The sequence below is a fragment of the Macaca mulatta genome, chromosome 9 (assembly GCF_049350105.2).
Source record: "Macaca mulatta isolate MMU2019108-1 chromosome 9, T2T-MMU8v2.0, whole genome shotgun sequence".
Lineage (NCBI taxonomy): Eukaryota > Metazoa > Chordata > Mammalia > Primates > Cercopithecidae > Macaca > Macaca mulatta.
This window is the reverse complement of record NC_133414.1, coordinates 67,496,122-67,518,512: the sequence shown is the minus strand read 5'-3', so window position 1 is coordinate 67,518,512 and position 22,391 is coordinate 67,496,122. Positions and strand designations below refer to the sequence as shown.

Here is a 22,391-nt window from a genome sequence, read left to right as displayed (position 1 = left end):
TCAGAAAGTTGAGGCAGATTCTAATCCAACTTTTAATATCCAGATCTATCCATCATTCTCTGATTCAGTCCCCAGAATCACTCATTCTTTCCCTTCAACTCCATAAAAATCCACTTACAAATGTATTATACACTAAGTAACATCAGAATCATTATGGATTTCTCCAAAATTAAAATGGAAACTTTTTCTGGTTCTCTGAAAATGTGAATAAAAGAGGCTGATAATGCTGCAGTGCCCAGAGGTGAACATGGTTCAACCAGAGACAGACACCTTGTGGAAGTGATGCTTGAGTTGAAATCCAAGAATTGAGTAGCGGCAACGGAAGAAGAGAATAGTATTCCAGGCAAAATACATGGACATAGATTCTAGGGGAATTATGCACAAAGAAGGAGCATAGTGAAACTCAGGCCCTGCAAGGCCAGTGCAGCAGTAATAAGCCTGTTTCCCTGGGTAATGGTAGGGACTGTAGGGCACAGTGAACAGTGTTTATGTCATTCTATAAATAATATTGATAGGACCACTTACTGAGTACTTCTTACATACCGGAAGTTCTTTGGAGCTTTCATTACATTAACTTATGCTATTGTCCACAGTATTCTAAGGTAGTTGCTATTAGAATTCCAATTTTACAGAAGGGGAAACTGAGGCACGGGGCAGTGAAGTAACTCCCAGAATGTTCACAGTCAGTGAAATGATGGATTCTGAATACAAATGAACACAATGAGGCCCCAGGTTTCCTGCTGATTATCATTGTGCATGCCAGCCTCAGCGAGCAAGGGAAGGAGCTGGGAGAGCGGACTCCCAGACACATCTACATGTGTGCACTGGCCTTGGAACAGCAGTCTGGCTCTTAAGAGCTGATCAGAAAGAGGACAGAGGGGGAGCTGACACACTGGTTAGGTGGAATGTGAAATCTCAATGAGTGATGATGGTAATTCAGACTAGAATAGTTAGTGGTATTTTGTGGAAGGAAATTTCGATGTAACCAGAGCACCTTGAAGTGAAGGCTTTGAATTGGAAAGAGGGTTTTAAATTGCTTTCAGAATTTGCCGTTTTAGTGATTGAAACATTTTAGGGCCAAATGTGCCGTGCTGCACCTTTACAGAAGGAACTATTTGAGGGAAATAACTGCCAGCGCCTATAGTACATGTGTTTAAAATGTAAGTTTAGGGGCCGGGCGCGGTGGCTCAAGCCTGTAATCCCAGCACTTTGGGAGGCCGAGACGGGCGGATCACGAGGTCAGGAGATCGAGACCATCCTGGCTAACACGGTGAAACCCCGTCTCTACTAAAAAATACAAAAAACTAGCCGGGCGAAGTGGCGGGCGCCTGTAGTCCCAGCTACTTGGGAGGCTGAGGCAGGAGAATGGCGTGAACCCGGGAGGCGGAGCTTGCAGTGAGCTGAGATCCGGCCACTGCACTCCAGCCTGGGCGACAGAGCATGACTCCGTCTCAAAAAAAAAAAAAAAAAAAAAAAAAAAAAATGTAAGTTTAGGGAAAAAGGCAGTTCACCTTCTCTCCAAGTGGGGACTGACTGAGGTGTTGAACAACCAGATTTGGGGACAGTATTGGTTGAATTTAATTAACTGCTACATGTGAACTACTAAAATCAAATCACCCGCAAGGTAGATATTTGAGAAATTTAGTGTAAATGTGGAAAAGTTGATGTTATGTTCCAAAGATGCAATAAAAAATTAACCAGTTTATGCAAATATTTATGCAAATTAACTAGTTTATGCAAATGAAGAGAGGAGGTAAGACGGTATAAGATGCTATGTTTGCATCATTCATTGGGAATATTTGAACTTTGCAGATTAATGTCCTTGATGGAAGAAGTTATGACATTGTTATTTGTGGGAGGAAAACCCTCCAGTATAAAGACTTGTATTTATTTATTAGAGACAGGATCTCACTCTGTTGCCCAGGCTGGAAGGCAGCAGTAAGATCATAGCTTACTGTAGCCTCAAATTTCAGGGCTCAAGCAATCCTCCCTCCTCAGTCTCCTGAGTAGCTGGGACAATACGTGCCACCATGCCCTGCTAATTTTTTTTTCTTTTTTTCAGAGACAGAGTCTCCCTATGTTTCCTAAGCTGGTCTCAAACTCCTGGCCTCAAGCAATCCTCCCACCTCAGGCTCCCTCAGCACTGGGATTACAGAATACTTAAAAAAGCATAAATCAGTCAGATATTTAAGCCTCACAAACTTTTTCTGAAGATTTACTGAGCTACTTCTTAGATGAAAAAGATATTTTGTAATAAATGGTTTCTGAAAATCCAAACCCTCAAAATTATAATTGGGATGGATATGATTAGTGAAACACACTAAACTTAACCCTTCAGGGATAAACCAAGAGCGCTACTGAAGTTTATAAGGAAATACAAGCGTTATGTCTTAAACTAGACTAGTTTCCACTGCTGAACTACCCCGAGCTTAGTGAAATTAACTATTTTCACAAAATGGAAATCCATTAATGGAAATGACATCATAAATTGAGAAAAGATTCTTAGATTTTATTATACTTTTCCTAATTTAAGGCAAATTGAGCCACGAAGAATTGAAAGAGAACATATTTGGATAATTGAAATGCAGTTTAGACATTCCAGAAATAACTATCTGCACTTTCAAATGCAAGGCCCTGCTTGGGTTTGGAACAACGCAGTTTCTCTGCATTGCTGTTTGCTAAAACAGTAACTAAGAGCCACACAACACAATCTCATTTTATAATGGTTGTCTCTGATACTTAGAAAAAACTAAATTTTTCTGTACCTTTGCAAGTTACTAAAGTCTTTCCATTAAATTATTTGACTTTTTTTTCTCCCGCCCAAAAAAATGATTAGCACACAACAAAATGTGTGTGACTTGTTAATGCAGTATTCTTTCATTGCAAATTTATATGTTCTTTAAAAAGTGCAACCCTTTTGTGGAAATAATGTATTTTGAAATCATATATTCTTATATACATGTCTCTAAAAGTTCATCACATAAAACTTAGGAATAGACATTTTTACAAACGGAAAACAGTCATGTGGTTCTGCTATCCAAACACAGTGACTTGATCTTTTAGAGTTTATTTTCAGTCTTTTACATATTGACTCTGTTTTTCCTCGATATTTGTATTCTTTTAGGTTTGTTTACAGAGTTGTAATAGAGCATTTGTGTGAAGACAGTTTATATGGTAAGTGATAGAAACTCAGCTCAGACACACTAATACTCACAGGATGTATTGGTCTATATTGTTCCTCTAGGAAGGTGTGATCCAGAAACTCAAGTGAAGTCATCCAGGACTCAGTTTCTCTACATATTTTTCTTCCTTTCTAAGTAAATGGCCTGCAGATCTTTTCTCACTTCTACCTCTCTCCCTGAAGGACGTGGTAGAGTACTTCCTTTTGAAATATCTGGCTGCAGTCGGCCTATAGCTCAGTCTGGGTTTCTGACTTGTTCTGTGCATTTGTTTTTCGTGCTTCAATTTGCCATTGTGTCCTGGTAATGGAAGGAAACAATCCCCAGAGATCTTGTCACACTAAGTCTGTGGCACAATTTGAAACATTCAGTCATACCAGCTGTTCTAAGCAGAATAGAAGTCATAATTAGGGATGCAATGATTTCACACTAAACTGTAGTTACAGAACATATAACTACATTTTAATGCTCATCAATTTTTATCTTATACTGTATTTATCTTCAAGGAACAAATGAACCAAGTGAATTGGATTTAAGATACACAGAGCTGAATTTATCTAATATTTCCTTTCTCATCTTCGGCTGTAAAAAAATTATTTCTTCTTATGTAAACTACCTAAGAAGTATCTTTTCCTCCCAGAATACCGTAGCTTTGTCTGCTCAAATCCAAATTATACAAAATGGCACAGCTGCTCTGGAACACATTTTGGCAGTTTAATACACAGTTAACCATACAGTTGCCACGTGACCTTATCGTCTCACTTCCAGGAAATTATCCTAAAGAAATAAAATTTATGTTCATATATAAACCTGCATAATAATTTTTAGGAAAGTGCCATTGCCAAGAACTAGAAACAACCCAAATTTCCTTCTGTGGGTGAATGGACAAAAACTATGGTTATATACATACAACAGACAATGAAAAGGGAAAAATTATTGATATGTGCAATCTGGATAACTCTCTAGAGGCATCAGTATAAGTGACTGTAGCTAGATTGAATACTTTGTAATTCCATTTATGACATTCTGAAAATGTAAAACTATAGGACAGATTGGAGATTGCCAGGGATTGGCAGTGACAGTAGGGTTTGTTAATTAAAGGGGCAGCATGAGGCATTTCTTTGTGCTGCTGGGATCTTCAGTATCTGTGCTGGTGGTTACAAGAATCTTCGCATGAGCTAGAACTCATAAAACTGTATAGCAATCATATGAATATTACTGACTGTTAAATGAGATAGCTATGAGTGAACCTTCACTAGTTCTGTCACAGGCAAATAAAATAAATAAGTATTAACACCTGTGACTCATATCTGTTTTCATTTTCCAAAGCTTGAAGCCCAGCATAACATCATGCTTGGTTTTCCAATTAATTATGCTTGTGATTTTGTATGACACATACAGAATTTTGGGGACATCTTGGGAGATAATGAGATTTTAGTAATTTGGGAAATAATGAGTGCTACGCTGGGATAAGTTAACACTTGTTTTGCTAAATGTTACATGGAAGGGAATAGAGAAGATGTCTGCGGCAACAATGATGTGCTCTTAGCATGACACATGGAAGCTTATGAAAAATTATTAAAGACTTTGCACTCAGTTACCAAAAAATAATAATAATAAGTCTATTATGTAAGAGATCTGGATCACCCCCAGCAGATGTAGGGCTGAATTGTTGGTTGCTGTTCATCTGTAAAAAATGAATTTCCCACATGCTTCTATAGTGCTTATTCAGCTCTGCTTAGAGAAGTTTTATTATTGCATTTCTGTTTTTCTTTTCATGGCCATGGTGAGAATGGTATTAAGAACCGGACTAAGCCCCAGTTCTGCATCTGCTGGCTCCTTTAAATTAGTGAGAGCATGCTCATTCTAGCTCAGTCCCTGAGTAGCTGTAATTAATGGTTTGTAGTATTTGCATGGCTTCTGAAAAGGATCACTTTCTGTATTTAAAGCACCTTTAAACTTTCTAGAAAAAAACATGTATCACTGCCTTGAAAACAGTCCCTTCTGGGTATGTCATTTCAACTACCTTCAGTTCAACTTCAAGCTTGTCCAGGGAAAATAAACCCACCAAGCAGTGCCTGCATTGTTAGCTTGAGAACCAGAAGGAACTTGGCCACATTTGCTTTTGAGAATGTAATAATTCACATGTGATATATGATCGTTTAGTTAAGCAACAGTGATACAGAGGAGCTTCACTTTGGCCTCATCCATTGATTGTGCACTTGTGATTTCAATACGTTTGTTTAAGCCTTGTGGATATGGTTGTTCATTCAATCAACAGAAGTTTATTTTTGCCTACCCTGGACCAGAAATCAGACATAAGCTCAGGATATTAAAAGATGCTTATATGTGTGTTTGGGGAATGGGATACGAAAATGTAGAGAAAACAGAGAAAAGTACATGTTGTGAGATATGTTTGATAAAATCTGGGTTGATCAAACTTAAACAGGATTCCAGAATTTGTAATGTATTAATATGCACAGTGACCTTTCAAGAATGGAATCTAATGTGCAATGATTCTCTAAGCTCTCTGACTGCGAAAGCCCCTATTCATTTTTCTCAGAGAACTTTATAGTTGTGGTATCCTGTTCTACACACTTTGCAAAATGTATGGATGTTAGCAAAAAAATATATCTTTTATGTCTTTTAGTATTCATTATTATCAGCCATGCTCCTTACTGCTTCAGAGCCAGGGAAATTGCAAGCAGTGCCTGAAGTGTTGTTTGCCAAGCTTCTGGTAACATACAACATGGTTTTTTGTTTTGTTATGTTGTGAATTACTGTTTATCAAATAGGAATTTAGCAATGTCAGTGGTCAGGATTTTGGAAATAGTGTACATACAAATTTGTTTTGTTTTTGGAAGAACTAGATGATTAAGGCAGCTTTGCTTTGTGGTAAATTATTTTCTATGCGTGGGTAACAATTGTCAACTAAAAATGGGAGATTTGGTGTCAGAATGTGGTGAGACTGGCATGCTCAGTGTATAAGTAGGTTTCCTGCTGTAACGACATTGAGTATATGAATTATAAAATTGATAAATGAGTTTTTAGTAATTTGAAGAGAAACCTAATATCTAAATGCGTTTTCCTTTCTGTTACTTGCCCCAATATAGTTTTGCAACATTTAATGCCAAGCTAAGGTGACTTTTGATTATTGAATTAACTTCTTAGTTCCAAAGAGTTTGTGCACATCAATAGAATTTTGTTCAAATAAAATAGACTACAGACTAAAAGCAATTTCTAGAAAAACATGTTGGCTTGCCATTTAAGATGATTTTTCTGATGTCTAAAATAAATTATGAACTTAGTTTCAGTGTAGCATTATATTTAATATAATATAATATAATATAATCATAATTTCAACTGTTTTAGGAAAATATAATTTTATTAATTAACTGCCAGAGTCCATCAAACAGCTAATCTGTAATATACAAGCATGTTAGCTTAAAATGATTTTGTATATATTATCATTATAATTATATATATCTAATGACTGAAGGAAGAGAACTGATCCACTACATTATTATTGAAAGTGAATTTAGAATAAGTTATATGTTAATGCAATCTTGCTATCTTTGACTGATTCTGGAAGGAGTTGAAACCTTAATTGATCAATCACTTGATCCAGCTGAAACTTAGAGTGAAGATTTAAAGTGTTCTTAATTTGATCAGAATGGCAGGTTTTTTTTTTTTTTTTTTTTTTTTTTTTTTTTTTTTTTTTTTTTTTTTTCCCTGAATCCAACATGTGGAGGGAAACACAAGCAAACAGTAATTACCATTATGAAAGTTTCATGAAATTATGGTGACACTTTTAAGTCTATTTTTTAAAGAGCTTTATTGAGAAACAATTCACATACTATATAATCCCCCTTTTAAAGTGGGTAATTTAAAGGTGTTGATATCCACAGAGTAGTGCAATCACCGCCACTATTTAATTTTAGCATATTTTCATCACTCAAAAAGAAACCTCATACCATTAGCTGTTAGTCTACATTCGCCCATTTTCCATAACCTGACAACCACTAATCTACCTATGTATTTGCCTAGTATGGACATTTCATACAAATTGAATCCTACAACATGTGACCATTTGTCCTTGGCTTCTTTAAATTAACAAAATGCTTTCAAAGTTTATCTGTGTTGTAGCATGAAGTACTTTTTGTGACTGAAGCCTTTTATGACTGAATAATGTGACATGAAGCCTTTTATGACTGAATAGTATTCCATTGTATGGCTATATCAGATTTTCTTTATTCATTCATCAGCTGATGGACATTTGGCTTGTGTCTACATTTTGGCTATGGTGAATAATGCTTCTATAGATATTTGCCCAAAAGTTTTTGTACGGACATATTTTTTCACTTCTTTCGAGCATGTACCTAGGGATGGAATTGCTGGATCACATGGTAATTCTGCATTTAACATCTTAAGTAACTGCCAAACTGTTTTCTGTTTTGCAAAGTGGCTCTAGCATTTTAAAACCCACCAACAAAAAATGTGAGGGGACCAATTTCTCTGTATCTTTATCCACACTTCTTATTGTCTGCCTCTTTGATATTAATCATCCTATTGGATGTGAAGTGTTACCTCATTGAGGTTTTGATGTGCATTTCTTGATGAATGATAATGAGCACTTTTTGTATGCTTATTGGCCATTTGTGCATTTTTGGAGTAATACGTTTCTTTTCTGTTTTTGTTTTTGTTTTTTGTTTTTTTGTTTTTTTGAGACGGAGTCTCGCTCTGTCACCCAGGCTGGAGTGCGGTGGCACAATCTCGGCTCACTGCAAGTTCCACCTCCTGGGTTCATGCCATTCTCCTGCCTCAGCCTCCGAATAGCTAGGACTACAGGTGCCCACCACCACGCCTGGCTAATTTTTTGTATTTCTAGTAGAGAGGGGGTTTCACCGTGTTAGCCAGGATGGTCTCGATCACCTGACCTCGTGATCTGCCTGCCTCGGCCTCCTAAAGTGCTGGGATTACAGGTGTGAGCCACTGCGGCCTGCCTGGAGTAATATTTTTCAAATTATTTTCCCATTTAAAAATTGGGTTATTTGTGCTTTTATCATTATTATATGACATTTTCATATATTCAGGATACAAATCGTTTTGAGGCATATGACATCCAAATATTTATCCATTTCGTGAATTATCTTTTCATTTTATAAAATTGTATCCTTTAAAATGCAAAAGAGTTAATTTTGACAAAGTTAATTTACATATTTCTTTTTTTATTGTTGCTGACCTTTTCTTGTTATTTCTAGCAAACTATCTCCTAACTCGAGGACACAAAGATTGACTCCTATGCTTCTTTTAAAGTTTTTATGGTTTTAGCTCTTACATTTAGGTCTATGATCTATTTTGAGTTAACTCTTCATATGGTGTGAGGTCAGGTTCCAAATTTATTCTTTTGCATGTGGATATCTAGTTGTCTCAGTAGTTTATTTTAAAAAAATTATTTCTTCCACTGAATTGTCTTAGCACCCATATAGAAAATCAATTTACCATAAATGCAAGGATTTATTTCTAGACTCTCAAATCTATTCCATTTATCTATATGTAAATTGAAATACAAATTCCATAGGTCTTGATTGGTGTCTTCATTACTGTAAGTTTGTAACAAGTATTGAAATTAAGAAGTGTGAGTCCTCTGCTTTGTTCTTTCTCAAGATTGTTTTGGTTATTCTGGAATCTTGAAATTCTCTGTGAACTCTAGAATTAACTTTTCAATTTTAGCAACAAGGCCAGCTGGGGTTACAGCAGGCATCACATTGAATCTGCTCATCAACTTGGGGACTATAGATATTCAAACAATATTAAGTCTTTTGATTCATTTACATGGAGTCTCGTTTCAAATATTTAGACTTTCTTAATTTTTTCAACAATGTTTGTGGTTTTCTTAAATTTGTTTTTAAGTATTTTATTTGTAATGCTATTTTAAATGGAGGTTTTTTTTTAGAGTTTCCATTTCTCTGCTTGCATTTCCCATCTGCTTTTGTATGTTGTCCTTTTCTTTTCCCCATTAGAACTCTTAGCAAATTAATCATAGTTATTTTAAATTTCTGTTCTGCTAATTCCAAAATGTGTGTTATAGCTAAGTCTGGTTTTAATGCGTGTTTTGTCTCTTCAGACTGTGTTTTTTATTTGTTTATTTGTTTTACTTTTGGTGTGTCTTGTAATTATTTTGTTGAAAGCCAGACATGGTGTATTGGATAATAAGAACTGAGAACATTAGTCTTTGATGTGACATTTTATGTTCATTTGCCAAGGAGTTAGGCTGTGTTTACTGTTTGCTGTAGTTATGATAGGCTATGTTTACTGTTTGCTGTAGTTATGATTTCAGACACTAAATTTATCTAATGATGTGTTTTGGTCTTGCCTGTGGTCTTTGGGTTCTTCTAGAGACTCCTTCTTAAATAGTTCCTTAGCCTTGTAGTTTTTTTGTTCTATCCCGTTATTATAGAAGAGTCCTATTGATGTAGTGATAAGCTGCCATGGGAGGGGAAGCATTTTATAAACCTGTGATTAGATCTGAACCTTTTGGTGAACCTGTGTCCCTGAGATGTGACCATCACAAATAATACTTGGCTTTCTCCCTTCCTCCTAGGTAAAACGGGTTTTGCTAGAGTCTAATCAATCTTAGACAAAGGAAATACCCAACTCCAGCCTACTCTAGCCTTTCTGCTCGGGTAATATTATTTCCATTGAGGGCAGACCTTTCTTGAGAACAGAGCACTCAGAGTATATTTCAAAATACAACACCAGGGATTTTTCTCCCATCTTCACTCTGAGACCTCTGGTGGGACTCCTGAAGGTAAAAGTTATGAAAGTGTGAGGGCTCCCGCTAAAGCTGGGACAAGAGGAATTTTATTTTCTCATTATAGTCCAAACTCAGTCTCCAGTAATGAGTAAATTCCTTTTTAAAGATTTATGACTGTTGGTGTCTCCAATAGTGGCTTCTTTTGTTCCTTGTAAGCTCTATGTATTCAAATGTGTTTCCAGTTTTGTATAATGGTTATTTGCCCTGTGACCTAAATTCTCTGATATATCTAAGAAAAGTTATCTATTTTCAGGTTTTTTTTTTTTTTTTTTTAGCTTCTTTCTTGTTGTGAGGACAGGAAATGGATGACAACTTTCAAGCTTTTACCTTTTGGACTGAAAGTTGAAAGTCCTCAATGGAATTATTATTATTATTATTATTATTATTAAGCCATGGTCTCACTTTATTACCCCAGCTGGAGAGCAGTGAATGTGATCTTGGCCCACTGTAGCCTTTGCCTCCTGGGCTCAAGTGATTCTCCTGCCTCAGCCTCCTAAATAGGTGGGACTACAGACATGCACAACAACGTCCAGCTAATTTTTCTTTTTTTTTTTTTTTTTTTGGTAAAGATGGAGTTACACCATGTTATCCAGGCTAGTCTCAAACTCCTGGGTTCAAGCAATTCACCCACCTTAGCCTCCCACAGTGCTGGGATTACAGGCATAAGCCATTGTGCCCAACCTGGAAATATTTTCTTAATTTCATTTTCAGATTGTTCATTGCTAGTATATAGAAATATGACTGATTTTTGTATATAGGCCTCATTTCCTACAATCGTACTGAACTTTTAAATTCATTCCAGTAGGGTATGTGTGGGTGTGTGTTTGTGTGTTTTGGTATTTTTGCAAGATAATGTCATCTTCAAATAGAGATGGTTTTAGTTTTTCATTTTCAATCTTGTCTTTCATTTCTTTTCTTGACTGACTGTCCTAGCTAGAACATATACTGTAATGTTGAATATAAGAAGCAAGAACAGGCATGTTGTCTGTTTTTTATTTGAGGGGGAAAGCCCTCTATCTTGCATCATTCATTATAATGGTGTTGGTTTTTCATAAATGCTCCTTATGAGTCTGTGAAAGTTCTTTTTTATTCCTACTTTTCTGGCAGTCTGTCTTATGAAAGAATGTGAGACTTTTTGCCAACTGCTTTTTCTACTATCATGGAGATTATACGTTATTTATATTTGTCCTTTAGTCTATTGATATGATGTATTACATCGATTGATTTTTGAATATTAAGACAACCATAAATTTATACAATAAGTAGAACATGGTTATGTTGTATAATCCTAGTTATATCTTCCTAGATTTGGTTTATTACTATTTTGTTGAGTTCTACTTTGTATGTCTATATTTAGAAGGAATATTGGTTCATAGCTTTGTGTTCATGCTTGTTTTGCTTTTCCTTGTGAGGTCTTTCTTGCTTGGTTGTGTATCAGAATAACACTGGTCTCACTTTCAGTTGATAATGATTCTTTCTCTTCCTTTATTTTTCGGAAGATTTATGAAGAACTGGTATTAATTCGTCTTTAAACATTTGGTAGATTTTATCAGTGATGTCATCTGGGCTTGGTCTTTTATTGTAGGAGGTTTTAAAATTACTAAACTGACTTTAATTTATTTGTTATATATATTCAGATATTTTATTTCTTATTAAGTCAGATTTTATAGTCTGTACCCTTTTAACAATTTGTCCATTTCATTAAGATTTTTTAATTTGCTAACAGACAGTTGTTCATAGCATTCCTTGTTCTTCTTATTTTCGTCTAAGGTTGGAAGTGATATCTCCTCTTTCATTTCTGGCAAGCAATTTGCAACTTCTGTATTCATGATTAGTCTAGTTAAAAATTTTTCAATTTGGTTGATCTTTTTAATGAGCTAAATTTTGATTTTGTTGAGTTTCTCTGTATTTCTAATTCTCTACTATTTTTTCCAATCTAACCTTTATTATTTTCTTTTTTTCTCCTTATTTAGTTTACTCTTATTTCTCCACTTAAGGTATATGTTTAGGTTTTGAGTTGAGATATTTCTTCTTTTTTAATATAGGCATTTATATTAATGCCTATATATATACTGTTATTTACATTTAGTAAATAATATAGGCATTTACATTAATGCCTATATATATATACACACTGTTAAATAACAAAGGAGTCAAGACTCCTTTGTTATTTAACAGTGTAAGTTTTGTTTGATGTTTGTTTGTTTTTTATTTACATATATTTGTGAGTTTCCTGAATGTCCTTTAGTTAATGATTTCTTATTTCATTTAATTGTGGTCAGAAAATATACTTTGTATGATTTCACTATTTTTAAATTCATAAATCCTTGATTTATGTCCTAATATGCAATCTATCCTAGATAATGTTCTATGTGAACTGGAAAATAATGTTTGATGTTTTTAGGTGGAGTGTTTCATAGATGTCTGTTTAAGTCTGGTTAGTTTGTAGTTTTGTTCAAGTCCTCTATTTCTGTATTGATTAGTTGTTCTATTCATTATTGAAAGAAGGTGATCAAAATATCCAACTATTAGGGCTGAATTGTCTATTTTTCCCTTCGATTCTATCATTTTTCTACATACATTTCAGTCTATGTTGTTAGGTGTATACATGTTTATATTAATAATTGCCATATATTACTGATAGATTAAAAATTATCATTATAAATTTCATTATTTTCCTGAGTAATAATATTTGTCTTAAAGTCTCTTTTGCCTGATAGTATGTTTTGAGTTATTTGCTTAGTTTTTGTCCAGGGGATTGCAATTCACATGTTAATTTTTAAGAATCTAATTGTATTCGTAGCAACTTAATGTCAAACCTTAAACTCCTTTTTGTACTATTATTGACATAGAAATTGATTTTTTACATTATAAGTCAATCAACACAGTTTTATCATTATTGTTTGATACGGTTGTTTTTAAATCAGATAGGAAAAGAAAATCATTACAAAACAAGTATATTTATACTATCTTTTATATTTACCTATGTACTTTAGGGCTTTTATTTCTTCTTGTGGATTTGAGTTCCTGTTCAGTATTCCCCCTTTTTATTTAGGGTGTAATTTTTTCTTAACATTTGAATGATAAAGTGAATAAATATAGAATTTTTAGTTGGCAGTCTTTCTTTCAGTGCTTTGAATATGTCATCTCGTTGCCTTCTGGACTCCATGGTTTCTAATGAATAGTTAGCTGTTTATCTTATTGAAGACTCGTTGTGTACTATAAATTTTTCTGTTTTTTTTCTCTTTGTATTCAGTCTTTGTCCTTTGACAGTTTGACTATGATGTATTTAGGTGTGAATCTCTTTGAATTTATCCAAATCAGAGTTTTTTGAAGTTCCAAAATGTAGATTAGAATTTTTCATCAAATTTTTAAAGTTTCAGTTGAAAGTCTTCAAATATTTGTTCTGCTATACTCTGTTTTCTTTTTCTTGGCCTCTCATTCATCATGCACATATTAGTAAGCTTCATAGTGTCCCATGCATCTCTGAGTCTCTGTTCATTTTTCTTTATTTGTTTTTCTTTTTATTCTCAGACTGGATAATAATCAACGGATCTATTGTTAAGTTCACTGGTTCATTATTCTGACAGTTGAAATTTGCCGCTAACACCTTCTTGCGAATTTTTATTTCAATAATTGTACTGTTTTTGACCAAACTTCTATTTAGCACTTTTTTTGTTGTTGTTATAGTGTCATTCTGCTGAATCTATTTAGTAATTTTTTATAATTGCTAATCCTTTATTAATAATCTCATTTTGGATAATTCCATCCCAGACTTTGCTTTATTTCTTTGGATGTGGTTTCCTTTAGTTCTTTAAACATATTTATAATAGGTCATTCAATGTCCTTTTCTAGTAAGTCCATCATCTAGTCCTTCTCAGAAACAATTTTAGTTGACTATTTTTCCACACGTACTTAGGCCATACTTTCTTGTCTCATTGAGTACCAATTTTTTTTTTTTTTTTTTTTTTTGGAGATGGAGTCTCGCTCTGTCGCCCAGGCTGGAGTGCAGTGGTGCCATCTCAGCTCACTACAAGCTCTACCTCCTGGGTTCACGCCATTCTCTTGCCTCAGCCTCCTGCATAGCTGGGACTACAGGCACCCGCCCCCACGCCCAGCTAATTTTTTGTATTTTTAGTAGAGAGGGGGTTTCACCGTGTTAGCCAGGATGGTCTCGATCTCCTGACCTGGTGATCCACCCACCTCTGCCTCCCAAAGTGCTGGGATTACAGGCATGAGCCACCGCGCGTGGCCATTGAGTACCAATTTTTAACTGCACATTAAAATAATATGCCAACATTGTATATCAAATACCTCTCCCCTCTTGCTTTTGTTGTTTCTACTTCTTGGTTTTGTTTTTGTTGCTGTTTGCCTTTAGTGCCTTTCATGGACTAATTTTGTATAGTCTGTGTTTTTAGTCATGAGTAACTACTAAAGTATTTACTGGGATGGTTTGGTGTCAGCTAATGGTTGGAGTATTGATTTCCTTCAATCACTTCAATCAATGTTTCCCACTGTCTGCCAATGGGCTCTCTACTTGTTCTGGGGGATGACTTCAATCTTTGGCTATTTACAACTCTGTTTTAACCTTAACTTTTATTTGTGGAAAGGCTCAACAACAGTCAAGGTGAGATGTTATGACATTTTCAAGTCTTTTCTAGGTATGCACACAGACTTTTAATGCAACTTTCTAGATCCCCAGGAATATGTTAGACCTTTCCAAAGTTCCTTATTTTCCTCATATTTAAGGGTTTTGGTGGCTTGCTTCTTATTTGCTTCAACTGATATCACCACATCAGAAAGCTATGATTTAAACAATTGTCTCTGATTGTTTTCAAAAAATGCCCTATGAATAGGGCTTCTCAATACTTGAACTCTGAGTCAGAGAAGTAAATACTAGCCTCATAAAAGGAGCTTTTCCACGGGGAAAAGCCAAAGAGATCTACTAGTAACAGTTCTATAATGATGAAGATCCTTGATCTCCAAACTCCTTCTTCCCTATCATATGTATGCTGGGTTGCTGATTTTCACACTGCTATTGTTTTGAGTTTGCTAATTTTTAAGTCTATGGAACCAAGGTGAGGGGAATGAGAATACAGTTACTGAAAATACCATAAAGCTCACTATTCTTGCCAAGATTTATTCACTTATTTTGAATAAATTGTTCTAGCATTTGTATAAGCCTTTACAAATGTCAAGAGTAATGACAAAGTAGATTTGACAATTATTTGTCAGTGTTCTAATTTATTTTAGGGAGGAGTAGGTTTTCAAATGTCCCTATTCCGCCATTCTGAAAGTGCTTTCAAGTCTTTAACTGCCTTGATACCAGAAATTAAGTTAGATTTATAAAAGGGGTTAATTTTTGGCCTACTCACAAGTATCTTTGCTAAATTTTCTGGAAGCAATCATCAAAACAGGAAAAAAAGATAATGTCTTTTCTTCTATGTGATAATCATATTAGCCTACCATGTTTATCTTCTTGCTCAAAATCTGCATACGTGTGGAGAATATTCTTTAAAAAATGGACAATACATAATATTCTGCAGCTTGAATGGTTTTACATAGAAAGAAATGGGCATTCCTCCATGGATATAAATATACTTACATATATTGATCTGCTTATCAAATTTATTCTTTAATCACTCTCATAATTTCACAGGATAGATCTGTTATTCCCCTTGAGACCAGATATTCAGGTTTATAGCATATTTTTTAAACACTAAAAACAAAACAGCAAGTAGATTTACATACTGCTGACTTCATTCCTGTAGAGGAAAGTCCATTAGAAAAGACTTAATGAATCAAATGTTTGTGCCAATTTATTTAATAAAAAGCTTCTGAATCTTCACTTTTATGCATATGTGCAGATATTACAGTGAAAAAATTGTATCTATTTCTAAAACATGTTTTTCCTATCTAAAAGTAAGTGTATTTTTCTATTCATGTCTTTATTGGAAATTTGCATTTCTGTTTCTGCCCTCATCTTTCTTACCTGTTCAAATTCTGTGCTTATTTATGATTGGAAGTTTATTTTTCTTACCAATTTGTAGGAGTGCTATAATTATTATGTATTATGTGGTAAATGTCCTACCTCCTTTCCTTTATGACTTCTGAAATTTCAATTCTGATTTAGACTCTCACCTATTTCACATTTTATTTTATTTTATTTTTTGAGACAGAGGCTTGCTCTATCACCCAGGCTGGAGTGCAGTGGCCGGATCTCAGCTCACTGCAAGCTCCTCCTCCCGGGTTCATGCCATTCTCCTGCCTCAGCCTCCCGAGTAGCTGGGACTACAGGCGCCCGCCACCTCGCCCAACTAGTTTTTTGTATTTTTTAGTAGAGACGGGGTTTCACCGTGTTAGCCAGGATGGTCTCGATCTCCTGACCTCGTGATCCGCCCGTCTCGGCCTCCCAAAATGCTGGGATTACAGGCTTGAGCCACCGCGCCGGGCCCTATTTCACATTTTAAACAAAAATCTCATACATTTACTTTTCATCTATTTGACAATTTTCAAATACATATAATATATGTGTAATTTATTTTGATACGTGGTTTGTGGTCACATTGTAGTTTTATTTTCTTTTGGATACCTTGCCAATTCTGCAAACATCATTTATTAAATAATTTCTTTTGTTTTTATTAAATTTTCTCAGTGAATTAAATTATTACTTTTTAATTATTTTAAAACACAATTTTTTATTGATGCATAATAGATGTACAGTTTTGAAATACATGTGATAATTTAATACATTCATATAATTGGCAAAGATCAAATCAGTGTACTTGACATATCCGTCACCTGAAATATTTGTCTTTTCTTTATGCTAGAAACATAACTAGCATAAACTATTTTGGAATGTACAGTACATTATTGTAAACTATAATCAGCCCACTGATCTATCTAGCACTACGTTTTATTTCTCTTATAAACTTGTGTGTTTGTACCCATTAATCAACTTCTCCTCATCCTTTCCTCCTCTCGACCAGTCTACCTTCTATTTTCATGAGATCCATTTTCTTCAGCTCTCACATGTGAGTGAGAACATGTGATATTTGTCTTTCTGTGCTTGGCTTATTTTTCCTACCACAATGACCTTTCAGATGAATCCATGTTGCTGCAGATGACAAAATTTCAGTATTTTTAATGGCAGCATAGTATTCCATTGTGTATATACACTACATTTTTTTCTGGGTTTTTTTTTTTTTCTGTATTTCTTCTTCTAAAAAAAAAATGTGCAAAACGTGCAGGTTTGTTACATAGCTGTACGTGTGCACCTACTGGCCCATCCTCCAAGTTCCCTCCTCTCACCCCCTACCCTCCAACAGGCCCTGCTGTGTGTTGTTCCCCTCTCTGTGTCCATGTGTTCTCAAAGTTCCACTCTCACTTATGAATGAGAACATGCTGTGTTTGGTTTCCAGTTCCTCTGTTAGTTGCTGAGGATGATGATGGCTTCCAGTGTCATCCAAGTCCCTGCAAAAACATAATCTCATTCCTTTTTATGGCAGCATAGTATTGCATGGTGTATATGTACAACATTTCCTTATCCAGTCTATCATTGATGGGCTTTTGGTTGGTTCCATGTCTTTGCTATTGTAAATAGTGCAACAATAAACATATGTGTGCATGTGTCTGTACAGTAGAATGATTTATATTCCTTTGGATATATACCCAGTAATGAGATTGCTGGGTCAAATGGTATTTCTGGTTCTAGATCCTTGAGGAATCACCATACTATATTCCACAGTGGTTGAAATAATTTACATTTCTACCAACAGTGTAAAAGCATTCCTATTTCCCCACAGCCCTGCCAGCATCTAGTGTTTCCTGACTTTTTAATAATGGCCATTCTGACTGTTGTGAGATGGTATCTCATGTGGTTTTGATTTGCATTTCTCTGATGATCAGTGATGTTGAGCTTTTTTTCGTGTGTTTCATGGCCACATAGATGTCTTCTTTTGAGAAGTGTCTGTTCATATCCTTTCCCTACATTTTGATGGGGTTGTTTGTTTTTTTCTTGTAAATATGTTTAACTTCCTTGTAAATTCTGGATATTAGACCTTTCTTAGATGGGTAGATTTGTGAAAGTGTTCTCCCATTCTGTAGGTTGCCTGTTCACTATGATGATAATTTCTTTTGCTGTGCAGAAACTTTTTAGTTAATTGGATCCCATTTGTCAATTTTGGTTCTTGTTGTAATTACTTTTGGTATTTTTGTCATGAAGTATTTGCCCATGTCAATGTCCTGAATGGCATTGCCTAGGTTTTCTCCTAGGGTTTTTATGGTTTTAAGTTTTACATTTAAGTCTTTAATCCATCTTGAGTTAAGTTTTGTATAAGGTGTGAGGAAGTGGTCCAGTTTCAGTTTTCTGCCTATGGATAGCAAGTTTTCCCAGCACCATTTACTGAATAGGAGATCCTTTCCTCATTGCTTGTTTTTGTCAGGTTTGTTGAAGACCAGATGGTTCTAGATCTCTGATGTTATTTCTCAGGTCTCCATTCTGTTTCATAGGTCTATACATCTGTTTTGGTACCAGTACCTTGCTGTTTTGGTTACTGTAGCCTTGGGCTATAGTTTGAAGTCAGGTAGCATGATGCCTCCAGCTTTGTTCTTTTTGCTTAGGATTGTCTTGGCTATATGGGGTCTTCTTTGATTCCATATGAAATTTAACCTAGTGTTTTCTAATTCTGTGAAGAATGTCAATGGTAGTTTGGTGGGAATAGTGTTGAATCTATAAATTGCTTTGGGGAGTATGGCCATTTTCACAATATTGATTCTTCCTATCCATGAGGATGTAATGTTTTTTCCATTTGTTTGTGTCCTCTCTTATTTCCTTGAGCAGTGCTTTGTAATTCTCCTTGAAGAGGTCCTTCACATCCCATGTTAGCTGTATTCCTATATATTTTATTCTCTTTGTAGTGATTGTGAATGGGAATTCATTCATGATTTGACTCTCTGCTTGCCTACTGTTGGGGTAAAGGAATGCTTGTGATTTTTGCACATTGATTTTGTATCTTGAGACTTTGCTGAAGTTGCTTATCAGTTCAAGAAGTTTTTGAGCTGAGATGATAGGGTTTCCTAAATACAAAATCATGTTGTTTGCAAACAAGGACAACTTGACTTCCTCTCTTCCTATTTGAATACTCTTTATTTCTTTCTCTTGCCTGATTTCCCTGGCCAGAACTTCCAATACTATATTGAATAGGAGTGGTGAGAGAGGGCGTTCTTGTCTTGCACCAGTTTTCAAAGGGTACTTCCAGGTTTTGGCCATTCAATATGATATTGGCTGTGTGCTTGTCATAAATAGCTTTTATTATTTTTAGGTATGTTCCATCAATACCTAGTTTATTGAGAGTTTTTAATATGCAGTGTTGTTGAATTTTATCAGAGGCTTTTTCTGCATCTATTGAAATAATCGTGGTTTTTGTTATTGGTTCTGTTTATGTGATGGATTGTGTTTATTGATTTGTGTATGTTGAATCAGCCTTGCATCCCAGGGGTGAAGCTGACTTGATCGTGGTGGATAAGTTTTTTGATGTGCTGCTGGGTTTGGTTTTCCCGTCTTTTATTGAGAACTTTCACATTGATGTTCATCTGGGAAATTGGCCTGAAGTTTTTGTTTTTTGTTGTGTGTCTTCCAGGTTTTGGAATCAGGATGATGCTGGCTTCATAAAATGGGTTAGGGAGGAGTCTCTCCTTTTCAATTGTTTGGAATAGTTTCAGAAGGAATGGTACCAGCTCCTCTTTGTATTTCTGGTAGAATTCACCTGTGAATCTGTCTGGTCCTAGGCTTTTTTTTTGTTGGTAGGCTATTAATTACTGCCTCAGTTTCAGAGCTTGTTATTGGTTTATTCAGGGATTTGACTTCTTCCTGGTTTAGTCCTGGTAGGATGTATGCATCCAGGAATTTATCCATTTCTTCTAGATTTTCTAGTTCATTTGCATAGAGGTGTTTATAGTATTCTCTGATGGTAGCCTGTATTTCTGTGGGATCAGTGGTGGTATCTCTTTTATCATTTTTTATTGTGTCTATTTGATTCTTCTCTCTTATTCTTCTTTATTAGTCTAGCTAGCAGTCCATCCATTTTGTTATTTTTTTTTTCAAAAACCCTGCTCCTGGACTCATTGATTTTTTGGAAGGTTTTTTGTGTCTCTATCTCCTTCAATTCTTCTCTGATCTTAGTTATTCCTTGTCTTCTGCTGGCTTTTGGATTAGTCTGCTCTGGCCTCTCTAGCTTTTTGAATTGTGATGTTAAGTTGTCAATATGAGATCTTTCTAGCTTTCTGATGTGGGTGTTTAGTGCTATAAATTTCCCTCTAAACACTGCTTTAACTGTGTCTCAGAGATTCCGGTATGTTATCTGTTTGTTCTCATTGATTTCAAAGAATTTATTGATTTCTGCCTTGATTTCATTATTTATCCAGGAGTCATTCAGGAGCTGGATGTTCAATTTCCATGTAATTGTGTGGTTTTGAGTGAGTTTCTTTTCTTTTTCTTTTCTTTTTTTTTTTCTTTTTTTTTGAGATGGAGTCTCACTCTGTTCCCCAGACTGAGTGACACGATCAGTTTTGAGTGAGTTTCTTAATCCTGAGTTCTAATTTGATTGCACTGTGGTCTGAGAGACTTATGATTTCCATTCTTTTGCATTTGCTGAGGAGTGTTTTACTTCCAATTATGTGGTCAACTTTAGAATAATTGCCATGTGGCACTGATAATAATGTATATTCTGTTGATTTGGGGTAGAGAGTTTTGTAGTCATCTACTAGGTCCACTTGATCCAGAGCTGAGTTCAAGCCCTGAATATCCTTGTTAATTTTCTGTCTCATTGATCCATCTAATACTGATGTTGGGGTGTTAAAGTCTCCCACTAGTATTGTGTGGGAGTCTAGGTCTCTTTGTAGGTGTCTAAGAACTTATTTTATGAATCTGGGTGCTCCTGTATTGGGTGCATACATATTTAGAATAGTTAGTTTTTCTTGTCAAATTGTTCCCTTTACCATGACATAATGCTGTCCTTTGTGATCTTTGTTGGTTTAAAGTGCTTTGTGATCTTTGTTGGTTTAAAGTGCTTTGCCAGAGACTAGAATTGCAACTCCTGCTTTTTCTTTGCTTTCCATTTGCTTAGTAAATTTCCCTCTATCCCTTTATTTTGAGCCTGTGTGTGTCTTTGCATGTAAGATGGATCTCCTGAAAACAGCACACCAATGGGTCTTAACTCCATATCCAATTTGCCAGTCTGTGTCTTTTAATTTTTTGCATTTAGCCCATTTACATTTAAGTTTAGTATTGTTATGTGTGAATTTGATCCTGTCATCATGCCGATGTTTGGTTATTTTACACACTAGTTGATGCAGTTTCTTCATAGTGTCATTGGTTTTTACATTTTGGTGTGTTTTTGCAGTGGCTGGTACTGGTTTTTCCTTTCTGTATTTAGTGCTTCTTTCAGGAGCTTCTGCAGGGCAGGCCTGCTGGTAACAAAATTCCTCAGGATTTGCTTGTCTGGAAAGGGTTTTATTTCTCCTTTGCTTATGAAGCTTAGTTTTGCTGGATATGAAATTCTCAGTTGGAAATTATTTTCTTTAAGAATGTTTGAATATTGGCCCCCAATCTCTTCTGGCTTATAGAGTTTCTGCTGAGAGGTTTGCTTTTAGTCTGAGGGGCTTCCCTTTATAGATGACCTGGCCTTTCTCTCTGGCTGCCCTTTTTCCTTCATTTCAACTTTGGAGAATCTGATGATTATGTGTCTTGGGGTTAATCTTCTCACAGAATATCTTAGGGTGTTCTCTGTATTTCCTGAATTTTCATGTTGGCCTGTCTTGCTAGGTTGGGGGAAGTTCTCCTGGATAATATCCCGAAGTGTGTTTTCCAGTTTGTTTCCATTCTCCCTTCTCCTTCTGGTACTCCAGTCAATCATAGGTTTGGTCTTTTCACATGGTCCCATGTTTCTTGAAGGCTTTTTTCATTCCCTTTCATTCTTTTTTCTCTATCCTTGTCTGCATGTCTTATTTCAGTAAGGTGGTCTTCAAACTCTTATATCCTTTCTTCTGCTTGGTCAGTTCAGCTGTTGATACTTGTGTATGCTTTTTAAAGTTCCTGCACTGTGTTTTTCAGCTTCATCAGGTCATTTATGTTTCTCTCTAAACTGACTATTCTAGTTAACAATTCCTCTAACCTTTTATGAAGTTTCTTAGCTTCTTTGCACTGGATTAGAACATGCTACTTTAGCTCATCATAGTTTTCTACTACCCATCATCTGAAGCCTACTTCTCTCAATTCATCCATCTGATTCTCTGTCCACTTCTGTACCATTGATGGACAGATGTTGCAATCATTTGGAGGAGAGTGACACTTTGGCCTCTTGGGTTTTCTGCAGTTTTTTCATTGATTCTTTCTC

The 22,391-nt window shown here is 35.4% G+C and overlaps 1 protein-coding gene across 7 annotated transcripts in view; it reads left to right on the top strand.

Annotated features, from left to right (window-relative positions):
• NRG3 (neuregulin 3) overlaps nucleotides 1-22,391 on the top strand; it is a 1,118,695-nt gene that overhangs the window by 540,076 nt on the left and 556,228 nt on the right. Inside the window, exon 3 of one of the 7 annotated variants that reach the window (XM_077945578.1) lies at nucleotides 3,245-4,475. The exons of the other annotated variants lie outside the window; for them this stretch is intronic. Within the exon in view, the coding sequence (XP_077801704.1) occupies nucleotides 3,245-3,254 (10 nt within the window). The 3' untranslated portion in view covers nucleotides 3,255-4,475. Of the gene's footprint in view, nucleotides 1-3,244; nucleotides 4,476-22,391 lie in introns of those variants that run through there. 7 annotated transcript variants of the gene reach the window in all.